Source organism: Takifugu flavidus, chromosome 9, assembly GCF_003711565.1.
Source record: "Takifugu flavidus isolate HTHZ2018 chromosome 9, ASM371156v2, whole genome shotgun sequence".
Taxonomy (NCBI): Eukaryota; Metazoa; Chordata; class Actinopteri; order Tetraodontiformes; family Tetraodontidae; genus Takifugu; species Takifugu flavidus.
This window is the reverse complement of record NC_079528.1, coordinates 3530347-3545223: the sequence shown is the minus strand read 5'-3', so window position 1 is coordinate 3545223 and position 14877 is coordinate 3530347. Positions and strand designations below refer to the sequence as shown.

The window sequence follows — 14877 nt, the reverse complement described above, 5'->3', positions numbered from 1 at the left end:
ATGGCACACGTGGGCTACAAATAATTTAATGAATTAACAAACAATAATTACAAAGTACATATCAGTCAACTGGTCAATGCAATAAACATTTCTAAAATGCACCTTGACGAGAAGTTTAAACCAACACAAGATTTAAATTAAATAAAATAACCCAGGAGATGTTTCTAGAAGGATTAGACTTACTAGTTTTCATAAATGATATTCAGCCAGTCTCCAATAACAAATCTGATTGGGTCCTGATGTGAGAACAGTCCGAGAAGCCACAGGCTTTAGAGTTCCATAAAAACATGTGATTATGAACTTTCCTTATATAAGGAGAATTTTTTCAGGACTTTGTGTCTAAAATGTTCTGATTAAAGAAGCACAGCTGAGTATTTATGAAGGTAAAGTCTGCAGCTGCTCCCGCCGGGATGAAGTCTAAGGTCAGCAGCGTCTCACCTCGTAGAAAGCCCCGTTCAGTGCGTGCCCTTCTACAACGAATCTGTCCATGCTTCAGCACCACCTCTGCTTCGCTTTAGATGGCTTGAATGAAAGTTCAAGCCTGTTTACCTGCACTAACTAACCACTACCAATGCGCACCTCACCGAAGGTGTTGTGATGACGTCAACGGTCACGTCCTCCTGTTGTGTCCACCTGCTCTAAATAAACAGGGGTTGTTTACAGGAGTAACTACTTTAAATATTATAATGAGAATCCTGCAGGGGTACTTTATGCAGGGAATTTTTCTGTTTTTATTTAATGCAAAGTTGTAATTATTGTGCTGTAAAGTCATAAATACAGATGTGTCAATCTTAAAAGGTCAGGAGATGACAGAGATGAAGATGATGCACGACGAGGCAGGAGTGCATTAGTGGGGAAGGTTACACGTTAAGATTTAGGCAAAGATTAAATAGATCATGAAGTTTTATTAACTCCCTCAACATGTGTTTTTATTTAGTCGTGAATGATCAATCACAGGCCAATAATTTCAAATTACATGTGTCAGTACGCATCTCCACAGGCTCACAGGAAAATGACTCGGGTATTTAAAAGTACAGTTAAAGATAAGTCATTATCCCTCATGTTTACACATTTGAATGAAGATGCAATTTATGAATAATTCCACAACCACTGTTTTTATATTTTTAGTTTTTTTAAAATATAATATACAAGCTATGGCCTAACTGGGTCAGAATGGGCAGGATTGGGGTCAAGTCAGACTTTCAAATGTTGAAATGTGGAGGACAGATGAGACAAACACACCACTGATAGAGCAACGTGGTGGGTTTTTAATTTAAACTGATCAAGAGCAGAGAAGGAACAAGTTGATGTAATGCAGGTTTGGTTAGCCTCTTTTTGCTGAATATTGTGGCTTTAAAACAATAAACATACAGAGTTTGTGTATGATGTCACAAACAGAACCAATGCATGTTATAATATAAGGTAATATATAAAATACATAAAGTTCTAGACTCTAAACCACTCAAGACTCAATCTTTTAGTTGGGGAGCATGTGGAAATGTAATGAGACATTCTCGTCTTCCTCTTTTATAATATAAAAATACCAAACGCTAATTTCTGCTACAATGTAGTTAATAATTTTAATCAGGTAAGCAATGATCATTTCAACATGAATCAGGGTAGGGCCTCTTTTAAGCCATGCTGCAGGAGAACGGGAAAGAAGTTTTAATGTTTTAATGTTGGGAAATGACATAAAAATAACTGGAATTCAACCTTTGAAAAAAAGCACTGAATATATGGTATACGTCCACACATTGTTGAAGGGCAGAGCTCCGAGGGACAGAAAATCAGTATTAAATTTTGCAACGTCCTGTTTGATGATCAGAAGACTGCAAGTTCATAGAGGAGAAAGTGGCTTCAAATGAGCACAAACCACATTTCATCATATCACATTTCTGCTTGAAAGGTCGTGTGTGTCATTAATGTTTGACATTCAGGGTGTCACTGTTGCTGATGCAGCTGCTCAGCAGGAGGCCACACACGACACCAAACTGGAGCGATCGCCACCACACAGGGAGACCGCAGCTTTGACAGAGGACAAAGAAGGTGCCCAACCTAAATGTTGAGGCATATAAACAGACCCTCAGTAGCCACAAATCAGCTGCACCAGGTGTCATCGGGGGCATGAGACACACCTGCAGGTAACACCATGGCAACCAGAAGACTTGGACAAATTTGGGGAAAAGGGTAGCAATTAGTGCTGGAGCTCCCAAGTTAAACAGGCTTTAACTTTCACTGAAGCCAGTGGTCAGATTGTGTCAGGCTCCAGAATCCTTTCAGCTTTTGCTCCAGAGACACAATCCAGCACGCTCCTCTGGTGATGATGATGATGATGATGGTGTTTCTAAACAGGAGAACACGCTGAGCCAAATGGTGGCTGCAGTTTAAAAGTGTGAGACTCTGAAGGATGTCAGGATTGTCTTCTGCACTATGAGTATCCAACATTATTGGAGAGAAATGGTGAATTACAGAGAGAAAAGGTTCTGAGCATTAATGTACTTTTATTTGTGTTCTACTTGACCCCAAGCCCTCTTAAGTGAGCAAATCAGCCCACCACCGTGGCAACTGCCAGAAACTTTGTCTCCAGTGCACGATGGAAGTTGAGGACGGATCGTAGAAGAAACCAGGAGCCCAAAGGCAGCCTGCCTCTTAAGACTGGCAGAAATGTTTTAATCATTTGTTGTCTTTTGTGAGTTTTTGTAGTCTTTAATTTTTTTTCATTTTAGTTTTTAAAGATGCCTGTGTTTGGTTCTTAAAGATGCCTGATGTCTGTGTTTTAGTTTACGATTTCTGAATAAAATCTAAAACTCATGCTCATGTGTCCTCAGACGCGTCATCATTCTTACATTCCACGTTTGGACGAGTGCCCCCTCGTGGACAAAGTAATGTATAGCGGATTATTGAGGAAAACGATCAGTGACACACAGAACACGGAAACTATCAGCAAGTGAACAAAAAAAAATTCAGAGGGTATGAATATGACAATTTGGTGTTAGGTAGACCAAACAAATATAAAGCAATGTTACTGTTGACATTTTGTATTCATAAAAAGGAATGCAATTAGTTTTTAAAAAAATCAGATATCTACTACCCAAAGATAAAATACAGCCCATTGTTTATCCTTTTCTTTGTAATTTTCTTGACATTTTTCTACATTTGATACATATTCATATTCATCAGCCCTCCACAATTCGACGCAATAAGGATCCAAGACCGCCCTGGGCTAACTGCAAGGGGGTCTTCTCTTCCTTGTTTTCAATGTAGATGCTGGCCCCATGCTCCACCAGCAACTTTGCTGCTTCCACACGCTCTTCATCACAGGCTAGATGGCTGGAATAAAGAAAAAAAAAGTGAATTGTTACACAAAGTCACCAAGTCTTTTACACTTATGTCAGATTTCGACAATCTGATGAATCGTCGTCTTTGTGCTATTAGCTTTGCTGTTCTTTAAGATTAATACTTCTCCCCCATACAGTGGTGTATTTCCCTGCGAGTCCTGGATGTTGGTCGAGGCCCCCTGCTTGAGGAGCAGCTGGATGAGGCGGTAGTTGCCCTTGGCAGAAGCTCTGTGTAGAGGCGTGGACTCCAACTTGTCGGTGACATTGGGGTCTGCTCCGTTCTCCAGTAACATCAGGGCAATCTGTAGAGGGCAACAGCTGTGCTCAAGATCAATAAGCAACATTTGTCTTTTTTTCCTACATTCCATTTCTGAGAAGCAGACATTTTCAGGTCCCCTTCTCCTTTTTCAGATGAGAGATTTTCATCTTTCTTTTGGCTGTTGCCAGTAATGTTCTTTGATGTACCCTAAGAGCTTTGTTGGGTAAAAATAAGAACAATAGTTTACTGTCACACCTGAATATATGCGATATCCAATATAAAACATATCACAACATGGACTAATATGAACAACTGCTTAAAAATGTATTAGGTTTCCCAATAAATAAAAGACACAAAAGTTTCTTAGTGTGTTTCACATCATACCAGTGAGTCCCAGTTATCACTTGCAGACACACTGAATATCAACAGTCATGCACATGATGGCTACACTGATATACAGCTGAAGCTGCAGTCTGGGATCAGCATTTATTTGCTTGAACATTTTTGTTTGTGTCAGTGAATGTGGTCAGTATAAAAGTGTCATTCACGGGATAAATGTGTCGATGTGTGCTTATGTGTTTCAAACATTGCAATTCCTCTTTTCGCTATCACTGATTATCATCAATTCAAAAGTGGTATTTTTAATCTCCAGCCCTAAATAAAGACAAGCTTTTAGTATGGTCAACTAAAAAACTAAGGTCAAAGACCCTTTGGAATCAGAAACATGAGCAAAATTGCAATAGCAATTTTAAAAAGTAACATTTCCCCCCCAAAAATCTTTTTAACTTAAATTATTTCAAAGAAAGCCAGAGACAAAGAAACAAATGGTGGCTGTCACATATCATTTGTGGTGAAGGTAATAAGAATATTATGAAGTGGCCCGTTTAAAGTTCACCTTCAGATACACAATTAGCAGATTCAGGAGTGGTCCAAATGACTCTGTGAACATTGTGGTGGAGATCAATACAGAAAAATTCAAGCAATCAATACAGCAAAACCAAAAACATACCTCATATCTGTCTTTTGATGCTGCATAGTGTAAAGGAGTGCATCCATTTTGATTAACTGAATTCAACTGAGCTCCTTTGGATATTAAAGATCTGACTATGTCTTCTCTGCCTGCAGATGCTGCTATATGAAGGGGGGTCCATGAAGCCTAGAAAGCAATAATTCATGTTATTAAAGCCATATCTTTTAAACTTAACAGTGTGCAATATCTAACGTATTTAAATTTAAGCGGTGAAAGTGGCCATTTTAAGATGGTACTTATTATATTTTGCTGGGGCATGTTAAATTATGTTATTTTGCTGCTGCATTAGACAACTCTTTATGTTGCACACATTGGAAGGAATATTAAAGAACTCACGTCATCCTCAAGATTCACTTCAACTCCGAGGTCAAGCAGAAACTCTACAATGTTGGTGTGGCCGGCAGAACAAGCCCAGTGTAGCGCGGTTCGACGGTCCTGAGGCGACAGAGACGATGTTGAAAACGACACTTTCTCATTTAGCACAAATCCAACTTGGCGTTTTTACCTGGTCTGTTTTGCAGGCAAGGGATTTATCTGACAGGATGGACTGTTTTAATTTGTCAAACTGCCCCGTGTAGGCAAAATTACAGATCTCCACATTTGAAACAGAGCCTTCCATTGTCAAATGATGTGAAAAATACTTGAAAAGGGTCTCACGTTTAACAGTTTAGCAGGTAAATGCAAGAATTTAGGCTAATATCGCGTGTCTTACATTGACTTACAATTCCGGAAATAAACAAAGATACTTCCGGGTACTCTTTTCTTCCTTCAAAATAAAACGTCGTCGTCCTCGTCAAGCTCCCCGTCTCAATGTTTTTAGCCGGTGTTTGTCTTTCTATTAGCAACATAATTGGAAAAAAAATCTAAACAAATTTTTATGAAATTGTCAGAGAAAAAAAATTAAGGTGTTTACATTTAAAAATAATCGTTGAGATTACCCATCAAACCCATCAAGAAAGTTCACATTCAGCACAGTAGGTGGCGAAAATGCGCCATCTTTGATTAGATACCAACCACCGTAACAAAACAAAGAAGTCTATCTTCCCGTAAAGCAGGCTGCAAATAGTCGTGAATTGCCGTAAATGTGCCGGATGGTCCAATAAACGCACTTTCGAGAGAAGAAATCCAACTAATGTTTAAACTATACTACTGTCTTTGATGGTAACATTCGTAATCATACCACGGTATATCTGTACTTATGCCAAACAAAATGGTGGGTTTAAGACGTTTCTTGGTTTCTACATGTTGTGCCCCATGATTATCTTTTCTTTTTAGTGATTACTCATGTTTTCCATTTACATTTTATGTCTCACTAGGATTTCAGGACTCATGTCGATCAGTCATGCAGATATTCAGAAGAATTCATAAATATTTATTACGACTGCATGGATAAGAAAAGAAGGGTAAGTTGTGATTCTTTGTTTTCGGGTCTTGAGCGTGCTGGCGTCGACACGAAATCCGATTCCGTAATTGAAACAATTCTTGACGATCAAGTTTTAGCAGCCGACAAATGTCAATGCTGTTCACACCACACCGACTTTGTCGTAGAGCCCTTCGACTATTTTTGATAAATTCGTGTAAATCATTTGAAATGTAATTTTCGTATGTCCTTGGGGCCTAAATTTGCACAGACTGACATACATTATGATTGACATGTCATTAAATCTGGTTTTCAGAGTCTCCCCAACCTTGTTATATGATGGTTCTAACTCCTTAATACCTCCCCTGTCTTAGAACCTGACCCGACTCTACCTGGACAAGGCCACGCTGGTGTGGAATGGGAATGCTATCTCAGGACAGGACGCTCTGGGAGAGTTTTTTGAGTCATTGCCATCAAGTGAATTCCAAGTTCACACAGTCGATTGTCAGCCTGTTCATGGTTAGAGGCAAAATCGTTCAAATGTTTTTTTCCTGTTTATACATGAATTTAAGGTGTTGTTTTTGAAGTAGTCCAAATGGGGAAATTGTACATGAATCTATTCCTTCTTTGACAGAGCAAGCGACCCAAGGCCAAACCACTCTGCTTGTTGTAACCGGTGGGACAGTGAAGTTTGAGGGGAACAAACTGCGCTTCTTCAACCAGAACTTTCTTTTGACAGCCCAGGCTACACCCAACAGCGACCAGCCCGTCTGGAAGATCGCCAGTGACTGCTTCAGGTTTCAAGATTGGAATAGTTGAGCTCCCACTCACCGACTGATCCGTAGAAGAAAATCATGGTGCTTTATATTTATGTAATAAAATGAAAACCAAATACAAAACATTGTTTATTTTCAAAATGGTGAACAAGCCAAGTGGACGCGATGGAGTAATAAATACATGGCTACATGACCATCTATAAAAGAGTGCCATGTAGTGCTTAAACTTTCAAACAAATTTAACTTAAGGTAACATTGACACCATATTGTAAATTAACCTAGCAACTAAGGTAAACTAAACAGTATTATTCCTATAGAGCTAATGACCATTTCACTAATTAGCCATCTTCAAGTTTCAACCTCAATAAATAAGTGTGTCAACAAAATTTATGACTGTTCTATACAAGTAAACCCACTACAACCTACAATATCATTTATGAGCACATCTTTGTCTTCCTGAGTCATTTTGTGCACACATTTTGGTCTTTTTAAGAACATGACACAACAGGAATTAAATACAACAGTGGAGAGAAAGTCTGATAAGCCAAACGGTTGTTTCACATCCTAAATAAACATGACATGGCAGTTCAAGCACTACTGTTCAACTGCTTTAACCTGGATGCCACTGCTGCTCGATGACACCAGTACTGTCGTTTGAAGGCACAGTAACATCAGTACTCCAATTTGAACTAAAGAAAGCGGTCCTCTGTGATGATCACAGTCAATAGGTTAAAGTGGAAGCATCATCTACTGGAGGACAGAAGTGCAAAATAAGTGCCAACGGACTACAATGAGTATTAAAACCTGCGATGACCTGAAATCATGTATCTGGACCACAGAGTGCCTGTCTTAAATAATCAAAACTTCAAGACACAAGGTAAAAAGCAGCACATATGGAGTGACGGCTACACCTACCTACAGCTTCATCTTTTGTTCATTTGAACACACTTAATTCACAAACCTCAAAAAAAGAAGCAAGTTCCAATTTGGTACTGGAAATATTTACACTTAAAAAGTTGGTGGCGAGTGTGAAAATTGGTGAAACCAGGAAGAAAATGGTTCAGTTACTTCCCCCCGTACATTCTCTCAATGTGATGTAGATAGTGGTTCTTCAGCTCTTTCCTCTTCAGCTTGAAGGCGTCGGTGACCAGTCCCGTCTCTGGGGTCCACGGGTCAGGACTCAGATGCACCTTCACCGGAATCTCAAATCGTTGGAGTTTAACTATTTCAGAGGACTTTAGTTTAGTGCACTGGATAAACAGCTTTGTAAAATAAGTCTGCGTGAAAGCAAATGTTTGACTCTTACTGTTTACAGCGACCTCTTTAATCTCCTTTAACACTTCTCTTTCCATCTCAGGATGAGTGCAGATCTCCTCCCATGTTCCAACAATGCCCCTCTGTTTGGCCAACTGCGTTAACCTTTTCTGGTTAGGGACTACGAAGCTGATGACATAGTTCTGTTCGCTGCACAAGGATCATTAACAGAGTTACCTCAAACAGTCTGAAGCTGAAATCCCCAAACCAAATTCTTGATTGAATTGATATTTCAAACTATCAGCTAAGCAGAACATGCAGGTGCCTACTATACTGTTTATAAATTTACAGTTTTGTTAACAGGAACACGTTGATTCAATGACTATTTAGATGCAATGATCATTTTTCCTGTGTTACAGATTTTCATTTTTTGGTCTTTAAATGAACAAACAGATGCAGTAGTACCCGTGATATGTCAAGCGTACAGTATCACCTAATTCTACTGACTTTCCGAGGATTTTCCAGCATATTTTCCCTTAAATGTAATAATATCAGCATTCAGGGTGAATAAAACTGTAACATTTACCGGTAGTAAAAACCTGCAGCTTTCTGAGAAGCTCAGGAAAGAAGTTCATTTGACTACCGGTACTGTTTATGGACAAAGGGAAGCTGTGCTGTGTTACAGAGAAGTCAGTCTTAATAATTCTCTTTGGTGAGCCACAAGGTCATTAAATGTGCTTCAACACACCAATGATTGTTGAGCCAGATAACTTCTCAGAAAGCAATTTAAGCTAACTCAAAAGAAGGTAACTGACCTGTTGGCGTATGCGCAGATGTTGTCGATGAGCGTTGAGCTTTTGAGGACGGACTCCACTTTACCAAGAGACACGTACTCCCCGGCCTGCAGCTTCACCAAGTCTTTCTTACGGTCTACATATAAATATATCAATGTTCTGTTACAAAGTGTAAATGGCATGAATGTCAGCAGTTTCACCCACACCAAATGTGCACATCAGTGCCATGAAATGCATTAGGAAATAACTGTTCCCTCAAAGAGCTTACACACACCAATGATCTGTAGACAGCCGTCAGGGTGGATCTCTCCCACATCTCCAGTGCAGAACCACCTCTGACCCGCTTCATCCTCCAGGTAGTCCTGATTGCTACTTTCATTGCTGTAGTAACCCAAAGTTACATTGGCTCCACCAATCAGGATCTCCCCTCTTGGGTTCGGCTTGTCATTAGTAGTATAGCCGCCTGGGAAATTTATTTAGTAAGGTGATATAGAAACACTCATAATAGTAGCTAATAAAAGGTAATCATTTTAATAAGGAAAACTATTGTCATTAATACCTTCAGGCCAGTCCCTGAGTCTGATTTCACTGCACAGAAGAGGAGCTCCAACACGACCGGTGCTGTTGTCTGCGACTATATAAAGAAATGCAATTTTAGCTAATGATTCTCAGTTCTGTGTTCTGTGTCTGTGCTACGCTTCAGGCCTCTGCTCACCCTCAGTAATGGTGCCTGCTCCACAGGTCTCAGTGAGGCCGTAGCCCTGACCCACGGGACAGCAGAAGCACACATTCATGAATCTTTGAGTTGCTTCAGAAAGCGGGGCACCTCCAGACAGAATCAACCTCACCCTCCCTCCGAGCAGTCTCTTCACCTTCCGGAACAACAAGCTGCGCAAACAGAGCGAAGTGCTGTTTAATTTAAACATTTAAAAAAAATAAAATAAAACAATCCCTGAAATGACATGAAGGAGTCACAAGTGGTTCCTTACGCATTGCACAGAGGTGCATCATAGCCTCTCTCGATCTGCTCGAGCTTATAGTTGTAACCCATTGTGAAGAGCCTCTTCTGAATAAAATTCATTTCCTGTACTTTGCTCATCACATTCTTGTTGATGCGATCCATGATTTCCTTTAGGGGATAAAACAATTCATTAAGACAGGTGACCATGATTAGCTTAATAAGAATTGGAGAAACTGAAGCAGGATTTATAACAGGAGAGAAAAGATAAAAAGCTGGATTCTCACCGGCACAGCTGCCATCAGAGTAGGATTGAGTACCGAACAATCTCCTTTACTTCCTTTCTTAATCTTTGTGGACTAAAGAGAAAAATGTCAATGAGCACAACCTGTCTCAGCGGCAAAAGAAAACAACCCAACCTCAAACTTCAAAAACACTGACGAGCCTCAAATGACTTGCAGCTATTTTTAGCATTTACCTGATCCGACAACGTCTGAGGAGACGAGTAGCCGATCCGACAGCCGTACGAGACACAGGAGATTTCAGCAGTCATTTCCAGAACGTGAGCCAAGGGCAGATATGCTACGTAAATATCATCGGGCCTGTTGGAAGATAGCCAGAGAAAGTACAGAGTATAGTCATCAGTGGTGATGTTTTCTGTTCCTTGATGGTGACACTTCCTTGACTCACTGTTTGTAATAAGTAAGCCGTTTGGTTCAGGCAGTACTTTCGTGCCTTTGTAACAGAGATACGCCTGTGTTAGCGCAACAATGAGCTTTAATAAGAGCTGGGAGCTTAATTGCAAAACACACTGAGCAATAGGATCCGTTTCATAATACCCTTCTTTTGGGGATAAATCGTGACTAACATTAACACATCACCTTCACATTAGTCAGTTTGGATGACTGTACATCAGCCTTTACAAACTCTTTTGTTGCTCCATCTTAATTTTGTCCATCCGCCCCTCTTGTTTACGCATTCAGAGGCAAACTGCTCTAACTAGTTTTTCATGTTTGACTGATTGATGCTTTGCCAGCAAAATCTAACAGAATGTTCAAGTTCATAATGAGAAAAAATGATAGTGAAAGATAATTTTACACTGTTAGGCAGAATGGAAACAAGGTGAAGGTTAACCCAGGTTAAACATTGTCTTTAAATCGTGCTGAAACTGCACCTAAACTCTAACTTGCCAGTTTCTCTCACCTATGTGAGAAATCGAGCCAACCTCAAAATCCTCACTTCCTTTTGGAGACTAATGTCTGACCAGATCTCCAGGAAGGTAGTTTGCTACAGTGCCACCCCCCCTCCCCCCACCCCCGTGACTGCGTTCTGTGGAACAAAGCTGCTATTTTCTAAGATGGGTCATGTTTACACTATGCCTCAACTTGCTGGATGAGTAACCAACTGTTGTGTGTTTACATTCAACAGTACTTCACAATAACACACTGGACTACACTGGAGCAGGTGACATAAATAGCTTCAGGCCACCCTCTTTTTCACTTCATATCTAATATTTGGTAGAACATCCAAGATTTTCCAAACATAGAATGATGTGGATCATCTTTATCCACTCTGAATCTTGTTGGATTGGACAAGAAAACCTAACAATGGAGCAATAAATATGCTAGTGTGATTTTGAAATAAATCCTACACATGAAGACTGATACTCACCCAAGTCCAGGGATGCGCTCACACTGGCCCGTCATCCCAGCAATTAGGTTACTGTGGGCCATCATGACTCCTTTGGGTCGGCCTGTTGAGCCACTTGTGTACATTACCACAGCCAGATCAGATGGCTGGGGCTTCAATATTTCCCTTCCACCTGAAAGAAAAATCCACTCAAATGAAAAATATATATATGCTGTATCTGGACTTTCATCCATCCCTCAATTTTACCAAGATACACAAAGAAAAGGAGTTGGAGCAATACATACTATTCTCAGGAAGCATGCCCAGCTCTTGTATGTCCTGCATGCTGTGGATGGACAACCCTGCTGGGTAACCCTCCCTGTTCACCCTCTTGTGGTCCACATAGACCACATGCCTCAGTTTTGGGACCCGTAAAAGCACATTCTGGAAAGACAAAGAAATTGACTTGACTCCGAATCCTGTTTCATTTATTTAAGCATTTGTGGAAGAGCTGCAACTTTCTGTGTCGAGTTACACCAACACGGTCCTATTTTAATTTTGTAAATTACTGGAGTAACTGGAAATCTGTTCAATGTATCCACTGAAATCATAAGGATCAGCTCTCATCATGCATTACTAGGGGTTATCTCACTTTCAGCTTTGTCTCCAGCAGTGCCACACTGGTGACAAGAAGCGTGACACCAGTCTCGTTGAGTCCATATGCTATTGCCTCCTCTCCCAGTGTAGCATAGAATGTCACCACTGTAATGAATACAAAGCCCAAGTGCAGTTAATGCATTACGAACCTCATATTTAACCACACTGGATGTACTAGAATGTACTTACGTGGGAAATTGTGCCTGAAGCACGCCTGGGCGGTGATCACCCACTCAGCTCTAGTTTCACAAAAGATAGCAATATTGGTTTTGGGCTGCAGCCCCAGTGCTGCCAATCCACTGCCAAACTGACTGACATGAGTGTCCAACTCATTGTAAGAGAGCCATTTATAATCCCCTAGGATCAGCTAGAAGGAAAAAGTTTTGGTTGAAGCATAACACATCTTCATTTTTTTTTTTTTTTTTTTAAAGATAGGCTTATTTCTTACCTTTTTGAATATTTTACCAGTTGGTTGAATCTCATTCTCTTCACTTAATACTTCTCGAGTGCCAAGACTAGGTAGTGGCCCAAAACGCTGCACAGCATAATCAAACAGTTTATCCAGGGTGTCCTTGCCTGGAAAGTCCTCTCGGGCCAAAGAATCAAAATGGTCCACGGAGCGATATGGTCCCTCCGCACGGCCTGATGTGGAGCGGGCTTTTATGCGGCTGGAAAGAGCCTTTCTTTGTTCAGCACCAGTGATGTAGTACCAGGGCAGGAAGGTCAACATGGAGTACAGCCAGATCAGAAGGTGGACTGGAAAAAGGAGGATCGACTGAAGGAGAGAATCTGTCTGTAGACCCATCATGTTCTACAAAAGAAGATGCAAAAAACAAAAAAATAGGAGTGAGACTAGTTCTTTGGGATTCTTTAAAACATAACAGGCAGATAAAATATCCTATTACCAGATTATGAAAACACATGGTCTCCCAATGCTACATGACACATGGAAGGATGAAAAAAAAGAAGTGCATATTAGGAAATAGATATAAAATACGCACGCCAGGGCTACAGTTGAAAGCATACAACTCTGGATTTATTCCTCTCTCAAGAGTAAAAGTTTGCAATAGGGAGACGCTGAACTAAAAACACATCCAAACGCCTCGCTGGAGTAACTCACCTGTGTCCGGCTCTGCTCTGCCACTGTATGTCTATTGACGTTTGAGTTTATATACCCTAGTATTGCACCTTTATTTGTCTTCCACCACTAAAGAGTAGGCTACTGAGACATGCAGTGCCAAGCTAACCTCTAAGAACTCTGTCTTGTATCCAATGACTGCACAGCCCTGTGGATCCTAATGAAGAGGATCGAGCTGCGGGCAACCAATGACAGTTCTCGTGAAGCTCACCCCACACCGTGGCCAGTTAAAAAGGCCACTCCAGGGCAAGTTGTCTCACTATAATAAGCTCAGGTCTCAGATAGCTTGGGCAATCAAAGCTGACCAGAATGGATGGTCAGCTGTCACAGCTGTAACATAATAAACATCACCTCGGTTATTGTGGCTCACAGCAGTGGTGTGACGGCGGTAGCCTCTCAGGTCAGAAATCACATGTCTGTACACGTTAAAACATCTGGCTTCATTCCAAAAGGCCCATAAATTCCGCAAAAAGACGTGTGCGTCAGTCAAATGAGACCCTGTCGAACACGATGACAGACGCAAACAGTGGTTCTCCCTCAAACAGGCCCACTTAGTGTTTTCTACGACTCCATGGACAACAAAGGCATACACAATAAAACGTTCCTTTACCCCCTGAGGACTATAATTAAAAACTGGCTTGCTTACATCCCATAAAGAATGTTCCCCTGTGTCTATTCTTTAGCTCGACAACCTTGAAGCCTTGCTATAATTTTCACCGTAGGTTATTCAACATCGCCATTACGCAGGGTAAAGATGCGCACATTTAGTTTGCCCAAAAGGTGTAAATTAAATAGATTATTACTACCCAATAGACATTTGGGATTATAAATTAAACCTCAAATCAAATATAATAGACCACCCTATTTTTGATCGATAGAAAAACAGCGTAGATCAATAGAACAGAGAATTTAAAATGAGATGTATAGCAGGAGAGGGGAATTCTCCTCGGAACGGGCATCATTTGGCGGTGGAACGACAACGGTCGAGCAGCGGGACTGATGACAAAGCCGCTCCACGCCGCGTCAACCCTGGTCAACACCGGCAAGTGCCTGGCGGCCAGTACCGTTAGCGCCTGGCAGCGCGGCTAATACCAGTCATCGGCTAAACAAATTAACCCAACCGTAAATCTATAAGGATAAAGGCAATAATGAGATTAGGATAGAGAATGATACTCTGCTCTGTTGACAGCCTCAGGACATTCTTACCTTGAGTAAAGCAAAGCCGGTGAATCGCGTCTCCACACCAAAATGACCGACAGTTACCTCTCGGATTTAGAAATAGGAACTACGTCATCTGATTCCATATTTCTGGACCAATAGGAGTCGAGTGTAGTGATGCACGTGGAGTTTTTTCCGCCGGATGACCTCTTTTTTTAAAACCGGAAGTAAACGCTCCATCTATCTTGCGCTTTTGTCCATTTACGTAATAGTTTCTTCAACGTTGTGTTGGTCATTTATTGCTCCAAAATGTTCCAGTAGCGAAATTTTGTAAATTTCTGTACAGATGAGTCGTTATATTGGAAAAATAGAGTTTAGAGTATTTTCGAAGAACTCAATACTTAGTGTCATTAAGACCAATAATAGAATATTATTTTAATATTGCATTTATGAAGAGCAAAATATTTTTTTATCTGTTAAAGAGCATATATTAATCACACGAATTTTGCAATGACTTAAACTTTAT

General features: G+C 40.6%; 3 protein-coding genes across 6 annotated transcripts; 1 reads left to right on the top strand and 2 right to left on the bottom strand.

The window, feature by feature from the left end:
* Positions 1-1659: 1659 nt before the first annotated feature.
* On the bottom strand, positions 1660-5372 carry psmd10 (proteasome 26S subunit, non-ATPase 10). The gene is made up of 5 exons (XM_057042959.1): positions 5133-5372; positions 4964-5062; positions 4607-4753; positions 3474-3640; positions 1660-3330 (listed from the first exon to the last, which is right to left on the bottom strand). The coding sequence occupies exons 1-5, from the start codon at positions 5244-5246 to the stop codon at positions 3177-3179; spliced, it is 681 nt and encodes a 226-aa protein (XP_056898939.1). The 5' UTR covers positions 5247-5372; the 3' UTR covers positions 1660-3176.
* Positions 5373-5679: 307 nt separating this feature from the next.
* On the top strand, positions 5680-6886 carry nxt2 (nuclear transport factor 2-like export factor 2). Its single transcript, XM_057042960.1, has 4 exons — positions 5680-5840; positions 5944-6030; positions 6362-6506; positions 6622-6886. Exons 1-4 carry the CDS (start codon positions 5826-5828, stop codon positions 6804-6806), a joined length of 432 nt encoding a protein of 143 aa, XP_056898940.1. The 5' UTR covers positions 5680-5825; the 3' UTR covers positions 6807-6886.
* acsl4a (acyl-CoA synthetase long chain family member 4a) lies at positions 6880-14537 on the bottom strand. 4 transcript variants are annotated; one of them, XM_057042955.1, is made up of 15 exons: positions 14400-14537; positions 12504-12866; positions 12245-12422; positions 12051-12160; positions 11704-11842; positions 11441-11591; positions 10248-10371; positions 10057-10128; positions 9801-9940; positions 9527-9699; positions 9371-9445; positions 9086-9274; positions 8833-8947; positions 8070-8227; positions 6880-7985 (listed from the first exon to the last, which is right to left on the bottom strand). In XM_057042955.1, the coding sequence occupies exons 2-15, from the start codon at positions 12861-12863 to the stop codon at positions 7828-7830; spliced, it is 2142 nt and encodes a 713-aa protein (XP_056898935.1). In that variant the 5' UTR covers positions 12864-12866; positions 14400-14537; the 3' UTR covers positions 6880-7827. The 4 variants fall into 4 exon arrangements, with proteins under 4 accessions (XP_056898935.1, XP_056898937.1, XP_056898936.1 ...); XM_057042957.1 differs by lacking the exon at positions 14400-14537 and adding an exon at positions 13545-14350; XM_057042956.1 differs by lacking the exon at positions 14400-14537 and adding an exon at positions 13176-13430.
* Between the last annotated feature and the right edge of the window lie 340 nt (positions 14538-14877).

Excerpts from the sequence above, each read along its gene's own strand:
- psmd10 (XM_057042959.1), bottom strand. The coding sequence starts at position 5,246 with ATGGAAGGCTCTGTTTCAAATGTGGAGATCTGTAATTTTGCCTACACG. Across the intron at positions 3,641-4,606 it reads CATCAAAAGACAGATATGAG|ATTGCCCTGATGTTACTGGA; the intron begins GTATGTTTTTGG and ends TGCCCTCTACAG. Across the intron at positions 3,331-3,473 it reads TCGCAGGGAAATACACCACT|CCATCTAGCCTGTGATGAAG; the intron begins GTATGGGGGAGA and ends TCTTTATTCCAG.
- nxt2 (XM_057042960.1), top strand. Across the intron at positions 6,031-6,361 it reads GCATGGATAAGAAAAGAAGG|AACCTGACCCGACTCTACCT; the intron begins GTAAGTTGTGAT and ends CCCCTGTCTTAG. Across the intron at positions 6,507-6,621 it reads CGATTGTCAGCCTGTTCATG|AGCAAGCGACCCAAGGCCAA; the intron begins GTTAGAGGCAAA and ends CTTCTTTGACAG.
- acsl4a (XM_057042954.1), bottom strand. Across the intron at positions 12,423-12,503 it reads CTGGTAAAATATTCAAAAAG|CTGATCCTAGGGGATTATAA; the intron begins GTAAGAAATAAG and ends TTTTCCTTCTAG. Across the intron at positions 9,700-9,800 it reads GATGCACCTCTGTGCAATGC|CTTGTTGTTCCGGAAGGTGA; the intron begins GTAAGGAACCAC and ends CTGTTTGCGCAG.